Here is a 14,821-nt window from a genome sequence, read left to right on the forward strand (position 1 = left end):
CACTTTTCAGCGTGTAACTTACCCCTTCGCCCCACCACTATAAATAGCCTTGTTGGCTCAGATCTGAGATTAGACTTGATGTGAAATTAAACCTGAGCTTTGCTCACCCTTGTGGGAACCCTACCTAGATCTTTGATCTTGTACCCACCCGGGCTCCTTATCGACTCGTGAAGATCTCTTTGGTGACTTCTACCGTTTGTTGGTCTTTCGCTTGCACTTCTACCTATTTGGTCTTTTGCTTGCACTTATATCAACCTTCCGGTCTTTTCACCCTTCTAGATCTCTCGGGATTCGATTCGTCGATCTCTTTGCGGGACTTCTACCGGAAGGTCTTTTCCTGCAACCTCTATTGAGTTGGTGGTTCGGGCCAACGAGGGAAAACCGATTTGTGTGTGTGTGTGTGTGTGTGTGTGTGTGTGTGTGTGTGTGTTGTATCCCCACGATTTCCCTCCGCGTTCTTCGTGTTCATCGCGTTCCTCCACCTCCCCCACGAATTCCACCCAAATCCGTGAAGATCGGGCACATCCTTGGGCTTAGCCCTTATCATTAACTGCTCAATCCTTGCCTCCATAATGACACGATTCTTTTCTCCTTCTTCTACCTTGCTACTAAGCTCATCCATTTGATCACCCTGACTGCTCACAATATCCAGCAGCTCTGCGCTTCCCCTCTTCTCTATCTCCAGACCTACAACCAGGTTGCTAATCTTTGATCCAGAGGAACACACGTGCCCTGCATTTCGAAGAAAACTAGGTTTGGCTGTATTCCTTGAGGACCTCAGATACAACCTGGGCCTCACTCTTTTGTCCTCCATCTGCCGTAGGTTCAGAGAGCTGCTTTTCCATTTCAGCCTTGGTTTGCAATTAAGAAAATCAAAGGTTATCAAAAGCGGCAGGATACAACATTCAACTTACATGGAGGTAAAAGCTTACTTACAATTGCATCTTGTACTGTGGTGGAGAAGCCATTTTTCCGGCTGAAGTGGCACTCCTTGAATATTTCCAAAGGAGTGGGTTCTTTATTATTGTCCGGGTCTCCCTGAAATAATAGACATACATGAAGCAAGCTTACAGGTTCTATGTGGACCTGTTACAAGGGTACAATGTGCACAAAAGCTCATATAGGATTTTAGTTCAATCGGCCTGCAGCTGTCCATGAAATAATTAAATAGAAACCACATGAAGCTGGCAAAAACATCATGTAATGGAAATGGTACAAAAAGCTTAATACCATTGTAGCGCAATGAATGTGATCAACGTAGAATTATCCAGCAATGCAAACTTGAAAGATCCATCATAGCATTCCGTTCAGACAGGTTTTGGCTTACCAAATTATGTAGATGCACTGCATAGCTGCGCGATCCAGTTGCTTGATGAAACTGGACCATTGCACGGTTTTTTTTTGTTGTTAGCACATATCTTCTGCACGAATGGTAGAACTAGTAACTGTAGACATAATCATGTACAATGCAAAGAATTGGTTTTAGAAAAGGAACTGACCTCCGTTTGGGGTTTATTCTAGTGGTCCACAAGCGCTTTCCATTCATCGTTACTCATCGATGCAACGGGGTTTTCTTCCGGGGTGGGATGATCCATGTTGTAAAAGTACTCCTTTTTTAGGAGGTACCTACATTGCCGTAGGCCTTTCTGAAGAAGCTTTGTACAGGCCGTTTTTACCACTGACACAGTTATGTCCACAACAAACTTGGACTAGTGACATGAAAGAACATGAATATAAGAGTGATATCTCCAAAAATTAGAATCTTAGGGCTCCTTTGATTCATAGGATAGGAAAATCATAGGGATAGGAAAAACATACAATTGCTATGTCATGCCTAGTTGAATCCTATAGGAAGATGAGCTCTCTTTAATTATGCAAAAGGAATTTTTCATGAGGTATGACCGCATGTTTATTTCCTATAGGATTTGCACTACAAAATTCCTATAGGACTATTCCTATAGGATATATTCCTATGAATCAAACAACTAGTGTTGGTAAAAAATCCTATAGGATCTAAATCCTATACAATTCCTACACTATTCCTATGAATCAAAGGAGCCCTTAATATAAATATTACAGGGGAGAAAAGGGCATCAGTACGTACATACCGCAACTTCACCGTAATAGTCAGCGAGAAGCCCAGTATCATCTTTGTAGTGATTCCAATGTGAATGCACAGGCACATGATTCCTGACTACGTTGTTGCATTCTCTGGCAAACTTTGCAGCGATGAAAGCTGACTCAGGCATAGTCTTCCCTTTTGGAATGACGACTGGGAGTTTGCCACGCAGAGGTCGGGACATCCTTTTGGGTCCTTTTTCCATGTTGTGTCCCCATCCAACGAGATCATCCAAGTTTATCGCACTCTCGAAACCCTAACCCGGTCTGGTGTCGAGAGAGAAACTTGTCCCCCCTAATATGTAGTTTGTAATAAAGCGCGAAATTTCCCCAGATTTTACGATGCAATGCACATCCCTTTCTAAAATCTACACCGCAATCGTCTCGAATCCTGGGATATTACATTGCGTCACCTACTGAGACCCCCGACGAGGGACCGTCGAAGAAGCAAAGGACGGCTAACATCGGCCACTTCCAGCCGGATGTAGGGTTGGACCGATTCCTGCGCATCGTCTTCAGGCCCACCTTCAGCCGGCTCCGGATCCCTCAAGATTTCGTCAGGTGGTTCGGAGAAATCGCTTCGAACATCATTGTCACCACGAACACTGGCTGCAACTGGGGATGACTACGGTGAGAGAAGGCGATGATGCATACATCGACCAGGGGTGGGCGGGTTTGCCGTCGCTCATCAGCTGCAGGTAGGCCAGTTCCTCATCTTCAAAAAGGTGTCCTCCTTCGAGTACAGTGTGGTCATTGTCGATCACACCTGCACTGAGGTGATGACCAGGTGTCGTTACCATGGCGATGCCACCAGGTGTGTCGTCTTTGAAAGTCATGTCTGAAGCTTACCTGGTTCTGTGTCGCTGCTACCATGTCTATGTCTAGTTGTTGTTCGTGTCGTGTGTTGAACTATGATCGTCTCTGCTGTGTCCTGAACTATGACCGTGTTTGAACAATGTTGTGTCGTCTACTTGTGTCGTCTATGACCAGTGCTAAGTTTGCCTGAACTATGATTGTGTTCTTGCTTCGGTTGTTGATCGCTGGTAACCTCACCACTGAAGGGAAGAGGTAAGCAGAAGTAGATTATGGGTTGCAACCAAACAACACGGGCGCCGTTCTGGGCTGCTACTAGGCCTGAAACCGATCTACCAAACGTGCAGAGCCCAAATCTTTACGGGGCCAAAAAAACTCTGTGCAAACCACCAAACAACGTGGCTTGTATGGCCCATGGCCCGCCTACGACGCGCAGGGGCCTTCTTCCCACTACGCTAGTGGTGCAGGAAACTGTTGTAGGCTACCAAACGTGCCCGTACTGATTCTGAGTGCTTGTTCAAGGCAGTTATCCGTCCTGGAGATCACTAGCTGGGACGACCGCGGCGACGTTGGCCGTCCTCCGCGGTGGCGCGGAGGCCATCCTGTTCGGCGCCGACAGTTTTCCCCCTACTCCTCCGCGGCGACACTGCTCGCCCGTTGCGACCTTCCTTCCTCCTCTGCAGCGGCGCGACTCCCACAACTCCTCTGTGGTGTTCCCCTTCCTCCCCACCAGGCCACCAGCGAGGGCGCTCGTCCTCCCCGCCGGCGACGGCCAGTTTCTCCTCAGCACCGACACGGTGGGAACGAGCACGAGAACACCCGCGAAGCTCCAAATCATGTTGTCCTTGATCTCTATCTGACAGCTCTGGTTGTACGCCTATATCTTTTTTGCCTTTGCTTTGTGTGGGCCGTTGGATGTGGAATGGAGAGTGGATGGGAGGGGTCCAGTTACGACGTCACTTGTTGTTTGCAAGTCACTGAATCCCCGTCCCAATAAAACATCTATATTTCTAATCTTGTATTTCTACTGTCTAGTTTTTCTTGCGGGAATTTTCTACTAGTCGGTTTGAGATGCAATGGCTCTCGGTGGAGCGACGATGCAATACTGCCTTTTTCGCACCCTATGAAGTGGTGGTGGCAGTAGGTGCGGCTTCATATGGAGTGGCGGTGGCAGTAGATGTGGCTTCCTCGATGTCATCTTGGAACACTAATAACTATACCTGGCCATGGGAAGCCTGGCCCGACCGGCCCGGTCCTGCCCGAAATTTCTGGGCTTGGGAGCATGCCTGTGGGCTGGGCCTAGGCTAAAGATTTAGGCCCGATGGTCGGGCCGGGCCGGTCCTGGGCTTGAGAAATATGGCAAATAGGGAAGAGGCCCGGCTAAGGCCCGATGGGTATTTGCAGCGATGGGTTGGGCTTGAGCCGAAATATTAGGCACCAATTCAGAAAGAAAAAACGATGTCGGGCCGAGCATAACCCGCGTCAACGCGACCGAGATCTGAATCCCGCGTAAATTCCACGCAATCTGAATTAGAATTCATGTCGGAGACGGAGACCCTTCCGGTGGATTTAAGCCCGCGATTCGCCCGCCGGATCGAAACCCTAGCTCCCTCCTCCCGAGATCGCGATCTGATCCAGCTCTCGACAAACCCTAGCTTCTCAGCGCTCCGTTTCCCGGTGATCGCGCGCGCGTGCTTCCCTCTGCGGCGGACGACGATGTCGAGCGCGGCGCCTCACCTTCTGCAGGAGTTCGAGTTCTTCCTGGTCGTGGATTTCGAGGCGACATGCGAGAAGGACAAGCGGATTTACCCGCAAGAGATAATCGAGTTCCCCTCCGTGCTCGTCGACGGCGCCACCGGCCGCATCCAATCCGCCTTCCGCAGGTACGTCCGCCCTAAGTACCATCCCGTGCTGACCCCGTTTTGCAGGGACCTCACAGGGATCCGGCAGGAGGACGTCGATGGAGGGGTGGATCTCAGGGAGGCGCTCCTGCTGCACCACCGCTGGCTGCAGGCGGCGACGGCGGGGGCCAGGAAAGGCGGCAGCTTGGCCGTCGTCACGTGGGGGGACTGGGACTGCCGGACTATGCTCGAATCGGAGTGCGTTTTCAAGGGGATCGAGAAGCCGGCGTACTTCGATCGCTGGGTCAACCTCAGGGTTCCCTTCCAGGCGGTGCTCGGGGGCGGAGGGCGCGTCAACCTGCAGGAGGCCGTCCGGGCCGCGGGGTTAAACTGGGAGGGTCGGCTGCACTGCGGTCTCGATGACGCTCGCAATACCGCTCGTCTTCTTGTCGAGATCATGCGCAGGGGCGCCAAGATCGCCATTACCGGCTCCTTGGCGTCGCCGCCGATCCAGTACAAGGAGGAGAAGGAGCAGCAGCCTCACACAAGTCTGTGCGGGGGCGCCTGCTACTGCGGAGTGGCGAGCCGAGGAGGCGTTGTAGCGGTGCCAGGGCCGACACAGGGGAGGTGCTTCTGGGGGTGTGGCAACTGGACGCCCACCATGGGAGCCGTCTGCCCCTACTTCTTGTGGACCAACTGAATTAGTTGCGCCACCGATTGTGACTTCAGGCTCAGTCTAGATATTAGCTTGGTCTGGTTTGGTCACTGGAATCAAATGTGGCCCAGCTAGCATTAGCTTAGTTCATTCTTACGGTGATCTAGCCACCGAAACCTATGGCTTAGCTCAATTAGCTATCCTATGTAATTGGTGTCTGAATTATTGATATTAATAGAAGGTTTGATTTAATTATGATCCTTCTTCTCCGCGAAATTCTTCAACATCGAGCAACATTTGTCTTCTAATTTTCATCAGTTCCTGATTAAAATTAAATAATTGCTGACCAAAGTTAAAAGTGGGATTACTTGGATGCTACCACTGATGGTCATGGCTGACCATATCGAGCAGCCACTGCTCAAATCAGGTGGATCCAAAGCACATTTATCCTTTTCTGTTAATTGACATCTAAATGCTACCTTTCATTGGTGAAAAAGATCTAAAGATAGTTTGGTAATTCTAATAGATTTGTAAACCCATATATTAATATTTAAATGCTTCCAGCAAGTATCTTTAATTAGTGAAGAAGTCTTATGCACTAATTTCTTTGCAAATTTTTGCAGTTTAGTCATTTCGTATAGATACAGAACTCTTTAAGCTTTATTTCTTTTCCTTTGCTATGACTTTGTTGTGCTTTGATATGTGCAGATTACAGGTCACTTCACAAGCTGGCTGGCCATGGCAGCAAGGCCAAAGCGATAAAGACCTCACCCCTCATACCTCATATCTCGCACTGCATCTTCGGTCCTGAACTACCGAAGTCGTATCCGTTGCCTACATCGACTCTAGCTCTGGCAAGCGAGGATGGTAAGAGAATAAAAGACCTGTTTCTTCCATGCAATTTGGTCTGTGTGATTACCTGATTCTGCTTACTTCTTGAGGGTTTGCGCTGACTTCACATCATTTACTTTGCGATCCATGGTGTCCAATTTAAGAATAGTGGTTGCGATGGGGATATTTTGATCAATCTGTGTAAAATTCAGCTTCCGGGACAGGGCATCAGCAGGGCCCTCTTCTTTGATGAACTGCGAGTTTCGGTTAGGGCATACTACCTTTGATCGGGATCTGATCATACCCTTTGAGGTGGGCTCTTTATTGAGTAGTGATTTATTATTGGATTATTATGCTTAAGGTTAGTTTTCCATGCAGAGATGGATCAATATTCCTAATGTTTAATACGCAGATTTGTACCCTGATGAGTGTGCTTGCAGATGTACAGCTTGTTTTCTTTCAAAGCTGGTCATATAAGTTGTTTTTCTCTAGCTATCGTAGATCTGATCATATAGTGGCATATATGCTTCCTGCTCATGATTAATTACAACAGAAAACTTTTGTTGCAGCTGAAAGTTGGTTGTTTTGTAGCCTTGCAATGTGATAATTATTTACACATGAATTATATTGATCTAAGAATCCGATCACTGGATATATAGAGATGAGTAGCATGCTTATTATTTTTTAATAAAAGATCGTTTTTACTCCGGTTAGGCTTAATGTCACAGCAATATACTTGTTTCGCTTCTTAGCAATCACTCTAGCTATATGTAATAGTGTTATCATTTTAAGCACCTCATAAGTTATTACATCCTAATTTCTCCTCAATCACGGTACTATTTTGATTTCCCTTTCAACTTTCTGAAATCTATTTCATCTTGAAGAAAAAGTGCACGTACAGTGCCCTCAAATAAAAAGTAGGAAGTAAAAGCATAGAACTGCAAAGTAGCATGCTGCTCTCAGAGAAGCTCTGACTCAGTGTTTTGATTCAGTAGGAATGCCTTTTTTAGATAATATAGGAGACTTGGAGGTTCATTCTGTGGTCTCTGAGTGGCATTTTCTAGGGAGTTATCCGCTGTAAATTTCACATATTTATCCAGAGGCCACAATCTCCTCAATGTGATTATCCACTCTGTGGTCTCTGAGTGGCATTTTCTAGGGAGTTATCCGCTGTAAATTTCACATATTTATCCAGAGGCCACAATCTCCTCAATGTGATTATCCACTCCCCGTCTCCTCCATAGAACAATTCTCCTATATTTTATTTATTTATTACACATATTTCCGCATGTAATCTTGGTGTAGTGCATTTCCCAAACACAAAATACCTCCTTGTATTCGCACTCTAAAATGTGAGTGGAATAAATTCGACTGGTGCAGTAGTGACATGATGTGATCACAATTGTTAATAACTTGATTGACAGTTTGTGGGTTAGATCATTTATAATATTAATTAGCTAACGAAATATGATGATGGGCCGGTGAACACAATTTATACTGCGCACTTGTTTGCTCATGTCCCTCGCCTCGTCAAGGTCTGAACTCCAGCTTGACACCCATTCCGCTGAGTAGTACTGGGTAACTCGTGAGACTGTTCTTTTTCTGTTTTAGTTTTTAGATTTTTTTAGACTTTTGTCCGCAGATTAGTGTTACACGAATCACCTTTAACCTGAAATAAATGAATGCTAGCATGTTCCATTTTAATTGATTAACAACTGCAGTTCATAGATCTGTATCTAGGTGTTCATCTAGTTGTTTTTTTTACGGTCAAAGCACCTACAAAATATGGTTAGTTAATATTTAGGAGAGTGGGGATTAGGTGATTGTCCTGGTGGCCAGTAGCTATGTAGGTTCAAGATGAATGTTATTTTTCATTCTATTTCTTTCTTGGTTTTTTGTTGTCTTTCTATCCACCACCCTAACTATCCATTCTCTAGATTTCATTCTCTTTCATTATGTTGGATTTAGGAAATAATGGTCAGGTGCATTACAGGTAAAGGAACACCATTTGTACAGTTAGAGGTTGCAACAAGAAAGTTCTGGTTACATCTCAATTGCAATTAATTGTATCATATTCTTGCAAATAAAGAGGTACCATTCCTACTGCTATCAAAGAAGACTTCTGTTTTCTTATTATTTACTTCCTGCTAACTGTTTAACTATGATGCATCTGAATGTAAATTCTAGAAACAAAACTTTTACTCTTAGGCACAAGAAATGCTTGACATCGTCTAGCTCAGGTCCCATGTTGGTTCATGTCTTAAACAGGGCAATCACCAGGCCTCTTGTGTGACGATAAGTTGATAGTCATTCTAATTATTTGCTTCAGCATGTAGAATTTGTAATCGGACGTATATTTGATGCAGAGGTTGGGGCAACCCATTCCGAAAAGAAAAAAATGTAGAATTTCTAAAGTAAAACCATCATCCAGATTTACTGAGCTAGGTTAGGAACCTGTTGTGAGTTTAGAGTAGGCAGAAAATTCAGACTAGTAGCTGGACATCGACCTGGTTAGTGACCCTGGTTGAAACATAGGCCACTGGGTGAGAGTAGCAGGTGATCCATGGAACGGCACTTGAATGCACAGCTACTAGTTCTCACTGTACATACATATATCAATTCATCACCTCGACGAACTATTGCTTCATCCATCAGAAGATGGATTGTGTCCTTGTTGAGTTCTTCCAAAGTTGTGGTTAGCATTCAGCAGCTGCTCTGCATTGGCCTGAAGGACCTGGTGGGGGCCTTGATTTCCAGGTGGTCCTGGTTTTAGGGGACCTTGGTTAGGCGGCTTCTTCAGATCGTGGTAAGTTTGATCTTCAGCTAAGTTTTAACTTTGCATTTCTTCCAGCGAATCCGTCAATTTATTCAGTCAACATTTCGAAAGGGGAAAACAGATCAATTCCTACAGTTATAGATTGTTAGTGGTTCAGTAGAACTTTCAGTGCTAAATGATGATATGCAAGGGTTGAAGCATGCACTAGTCGTTTAGCTTTTTTCTCTTATTTGAGGATACGTCTGATTATCTAAAACTGAACAAATGCTTCTTGTGCAGCTTTGCCAGCTTCTACCTCCTCCTCATCTGCTGCTGCTGCCTGCTCATTGTACCAGGAAGACGCAATTGGTCAGAGAAGTCCTTGTGGATGTTCATTATACCAGGAACACTCTGGCAATGCAATCACCCAGTTCACTGAGATTTGGACTCTGCTGGCATATTCAGCCGAACACTGATGCCCCCGACTTGGTGACTTAGAAGTGGACGGATGATGGATCCTTTTCGGTTGCTTTTGCGTGCGCAATTCAGTTCGACGGTGCAACCTGCTGCAGTTTTCATTTTTCAGTCCTTAGCTGGGTAATCGGGTTCCAGATTTTCTCATGGCTCGCCGTCCGTGGCAAGTGTTTGACAGCAGATAACCCACTGAAGCAAAGGCTGGACTTGCAATCCCGTATGCTCAGTTTGGAGAATTGTGCCTGAGACTTCAGTTCACCTCCTTGCTGAGTGCTCCTTCATCAGAGCTCTGGGTCACTGCCACCTGGCAATGTCAGCCATGCGAGCAAACAACGACGTCAATCTTCTGGATCAACGGTCTGACTCAGCCTACTCCCTTCCAGAGCCTCATTGTCTGGCTTGGTCAACATGGAAGGAGCGTAATGAGAGTTGGTGTTCAGAAGCAAGGCTATTTCTCTAGGTGTTTGCCCAAAATCATAGAGGAGCTATCAATGTGGCATCAGGTCAGATGCAACAGAACCAGGAAGCTGATAGACACATCCTGAGAGCGGGACTGAATTTAGTTAGACATGTAGTTTTCACCGTGATTTTTCCTGATCGCATGGAATAGCTGTTTCTATCTTTTTTTTTTGTTTTGACAACTAGTAGCTGTTTGTATCATCGTTGAGCTATGTCCGAGAGCGCTTGTAAAACTCTTTTTTCCCTCTAATAATGATCAATGAAAAGCTGCCCTGGGTTTGTCAGGCACCCAGCTTTGGTTAGCCTGCTGCTGGCCTGCTAACAGCGTGCTGAAACTGTGGCAAATAATGGCCTGTATTACAATTCGTAGCCTGAACACTCACTGAAAAACTCACTTGGTTGAACAACAGAGCAGAGTCCCTTGCTACTAATATACTAGTGGAAACTTTTGTTTTGTATCTCTAGGAGATAACTGTGTGCAGTCTTAACTAGTAGTACATGTTGTTTCATTGACCGAATGCAATCAGCACGGTGCAGGAACAGAACATGGTGCTTTCGGAGGAAATCAGAAATCAAGAAGCGAGACCTAACTGACTTCTATGCTCTGTTGGATCCAGAAGAGGAGGGCTGTCGAGCAAGCAGCAGTCCGAGAATAGACCAAGCATACAAGGAGATGCATGATGGCACTTGGCAATGAATTCTCTGTTTGCAATTTGCTTTGTTATTTTTTGCATCAGGTTTCTGAAGAATCGGGGATGATTGTGCATGTAAAGTCTGAACAGGTTTGGTTTATTTACTCCTTGTGCCAAAAAGAATCTCTCGAGGATGGTTAGCCCATGGAAACGATCACGCATCAATGTGAGCCAGAGTATCTGTTACAGATCTTTTGGCTGAGTATATTTTCATGAAAAAGTCCCTGTTGGTATAATTTTCTCTCATTATCGTGTTGGTAGGTATTGTGTGATGGCTTCGGGTTTTTTGATGTATGATCCTTGTCAGATCTTTGTTGAATAAGAGAATAATGAAAGCCCAGAGAGTAATTCCTTTTGGTGTAACTTAAGTACAGTACATTGTCATGCCATGACACTTCTTAATTAATGAAATGATGCAATTCTTTTGCTTCTTAAAAAAAAAAACTGGGTAACACTGGTTCTAACTCCCAACAAGATGATGATGATATAGATGAAGATGGTCGAGACGTGAACACGAAATTCTTCCACTTGAGGGTGAATTCATGGAGAAGGAAAAACTACATGCACCAGCTCAAGAAAAACAATGGGCGGGTCACCGAGCATGACCAAAAGGAAGAGGTCATCCATAACCACTTCTCCTCGGTCATGGGAAGAGGGCCACCTACGAACCTTGACTTCAATTCGGAGGGTATTCATTTTGGGGGCACAGACTTGGAGGGAATTGATGCACAATTCTCCGTGGAGGAGGTCCTTCGCGTGGTAAACCAAATGCCTTCCGACAAAGCACCCGGTCCACACGGCTTCACCGGGTCTTTCTTTAAAAAGTGTTGGGAAATCATTAAGGACGATGTCATGAGTGCCGTCCAACACTTCAACAACCTCCATATGGCGCATTTCCAATGGGTGAACTTGGCGAATATTGTGTTGATTCTGAAGAAGGAGGGGGCCGAGGACATTTCCGACTTTAGGCCTATTAGTCTCATCCACGCCATTGCAAAGATTATTGCGAAGATGCTTGCCACCCGTATTTCCCCTCTCATGAACGACCTAGTTTCCAATGCGCAAAGTGCCTTCTTCAAGAGGAGAAGCATCCATGACAACTTCTTGTATGTGCGCAACCTCGCTAGAAGACTCCACAAAAGTAAAATCCCGAAACTACTTTTCAAGCTGGACATTCGCAAAGCCTTCGACTCCGTGAGATGGGAGTATATTATTGAGCTACTTAAGAGGCATGGTTTCCCACCTATATTCCGTGATTGGATCACCGGTTGCTTCACAAGATTAGAGGGAGGGAAACCGCCCTTAGAACCTCCCTTTATGCGGATGATGCGGCGGCCTTCTTCGCCCCTTTCAAGGAGGACATTCAAAATCTTTCCAATATTCTTGCTTTGTTCGGGAACGCCACCGGGCTTGAGACTAACTTCCAAAAGAGCATGGTGGCTCCCATTTGTTACTAAGAGGTTGACATTGACGACGTCTTTCTTGATATGCCGGCTGTTCGGGCATCATTTCCCATGAAATACCTTGGTCTACCGCTATCTATTCGCAAACTTAAGAGAGTTGTTTTCCAACCGCTTGAAGATAATATGGGTAACAAAATTATTTACTTGGGATGGCAAGAACATCAACATTGCCGGACGGGGAACCGTCATCAAATATGTCCTTACCTCGCAAGCCATCTTTCACCTCACACCGCTCACTATTCCTCCAGGGTGCATAACTAGTATGAACAAGATTGAGCGTGCCTTTCTTTGGGCCGATACGAAAGAGGTTTCCGGAGGGAAATGCAAGATTAATTGGGAGGCGGTGTGTAGACCTACAAACCTTGGAGGGCTTGGCATCCTCCACATCGATAAATTTGCTTGTGCACTTCGCTTGAGATGGCCTTGGTATGAATGGAAACAACCCAAGAAGCTTTGGGTAGGCTCCGGAACCCCTTGCAATGAAGTTGACATGGCCCTTTTCTACGCTTCTACCACCATCTACGTTGGCAATGGGAAGATCGCGCCTTTTTGGGAATCCCCTCGGCTCAATGGAAGAAAGCCGAAGGACATCGCTCCACTTATCTTCCATGCCTCCCCTAGGAAGAAGTGAAATGTCGAGCAGGCTACCCATGGAGGCGCTTGGATCTCTGTGGGCAGAGGTGAGGGCCTAACCTGAGGTAGAAGGTGGCTGCAGGGAGGAACTCTCTCAGCTTAGGGTTACAGAGATAGAGGCACCTGATGCGTGTAATTGACACGTCCGTTGGGAACCCCAAGAGGAAGGTGTGATGCGCACAGCGGCAAGTTTCCCTCAGTTAGAAACCAAGGTTTAATCGAACCAGTAGGAGTCAAGAAGCACGTTGAAGGTTGATGGCGGCGGGATGTAGTGCGGCGCAACACCAGAGATTCCGGCGCCAACGTGGAACCTGCACAACACAACCAAAGTACTTTGCCCCAACGAAACAGTGAGGTTGTCAATCTCACCGGCTTGCTGTAACAAAGGGTTAACCGTATTGTGTGGAAGATGATTGTTTGCAAGAAAACAGTAAAGAACAAGTATTGCAGCAGATTTGTATTTCAGTATAAAAGAATGGACCGGGGTCCACAGTTCACTAGAGGTGTCTCTCCCATAAGATAAAAGCATGTTGGGTGAACAAATTACAGTCGGGCAATTGACAAATAGAGAGGGCATAACAATGCACATACATGTCATGATAAGTACAGTGAGATTTAATTGGGCATTACGACAAAGTACATAGACCGCCATCCAACTGCATCTATGCCTAAAAAGTCCACCTTCAGGTTATCATCCGAACCCCCTCCAGTGTTAAGTTGCTAACAACAGACAATTGCATTAAGTATTGCGCGTAATGTAATCAATAACTACATCCTCGGACATAGCATCAATGTTTTATCCCTAGTGGCAACAGCACATCCATAACCTTAGGGGTTTCTGTCACTCCCCCAGATTCACGGAGACATGAACCCACTATCGAGCATAAATACTCCCTCTTGGAGTTACTAGCATCAACTTGGCCAGAGCCTCTACTAATAACGGAGAGCATGCAAGATCATAAACAACACATAGGTAATAACTTGATAATTAACATAACATGGTATTCTCTATCCATCGGATCCCGACAAACACAACATATAGCATTAAAGATAGATGATCTTGATCATGTTAGGCAGCTCACAAGATCCAACAATGAAGCACAATGAGGAGAAGACAACCATCTAGCTACTGCTATGGACCCATAGTCCAGGGGTGAACTACTCACTCATCACTCCGGAGGCGACCATGGCGGTGAAGAGTCCTCCGGGAGATGAATCCCCTCTCCGGCAGGATGCCGGAGGAGATCTCCAGAATCCCCCGAGATGGGATTGGCGGCGGCGGCGTCTCTGGAAGGTTTTCCGTATCGTGGCTCTCGATGCGGGGTTTCGCGACGGAGGCTTTAAGTAGGCGGAAGGGCAACGTGGGGGGCCACACGAGGGCCCCACACCATAGGTCGGCGCGGCCAGGGCCTGGGCCGCGCCGCCCTATGGTGGCGGCTCCTCGTGGCCCCACTTCGACTCCTCTTCGGTCTTCCGGAAGCTTCGTGGCAAAATAGGACCCTGGGCGTTGATTTCGTCCAATTCCGAGAATATTTCGTTACTAGGATTTCTGAAACCAAAAACAGCAGAAAACAGCAACTGGCTCTTCGGCATCTTGTTAATAGGTTAGTTCCAGAAAATGCACGAATATGACATAAAGTGTGCATAAAACATGTAGGTATCATCAATAATATGGCATGGAACATAAGAAATTATCGATACGTCGGAGACGTATCAGCACCTTATATAGGTTAGGAATGGGCTGGGCCAGATGGGCCACAACAGAGAACAAGAAGACAGACCAACATATACACCAACAGTTATCCAACACTCCCCCTCAAGATGGGTGATAAATGTCAATCATCCCCATCTTGGCACTGGTAAGATTACACTCCTTCGATCCTAGCCCTTTTGTTAAACAATCTGCCACTTGTTGTCCTGATCTCACTAAGCCAATGAGATAATCCCTGCATCAATCTTTTATTTAATAAAGAATCTGTCTATCTCCACATGTTTAGTTCGCTCATGCTGGACAGGATTGTTTGCTATGTTTATGGCAGACATATTATCACACCACACTTTCAAGCTTCCTTGCCTTAAAATTTTCA

General features: G+C 46.0%; 1 protein-coding gene across 1 annotated transcript; it reads left to right on the top strand.

Moving 5' to 3' along the window:
• The first annotated feature begins 4,400 nt into the window (after positions 1-4,400).
• On the top strand, positions 4,401-5,682 carry LOC127300161 (uncharacterized). Its single transcript, XM_051330234.2, has one exon. The coding sequence runs from the start codon at positions 4,471-4,473 to the stop codon at positions 5,470-5,472; it is 1,002 nt and encodes a 333-aa protein (XP_051186194.1). The 5' UTR covers positions 4,401-4,470; the 3' UTR covers positions 5,473-5,682.
• Positions 5,683-14,821: the final 9,139 nt, after the last annotated feature.

This window comes from Lolium perenne, chromosome 5 (genome assembly GCF_019359855.2).
Source record: "Lolium perenne isolate Kyuss_39 chromosome 5, Kyuss_2.0, whole genome shotgun sequence".
Lineage (NCBI taxonomy): Eukaryota > Viridiplantae > Streptophyta > Magnoliopsida > Poales > Poaceae > Lolium > Lolium perenne.

Coding starts and splice junctions, on each gene's coding strand:
- LOC127300161 (XM_051330234.2), top strand. CDS start 4,471: ATGTCGGAGACGGAGACCCTTCCGGTGGATTTAAGCCCGCGATTCGCC.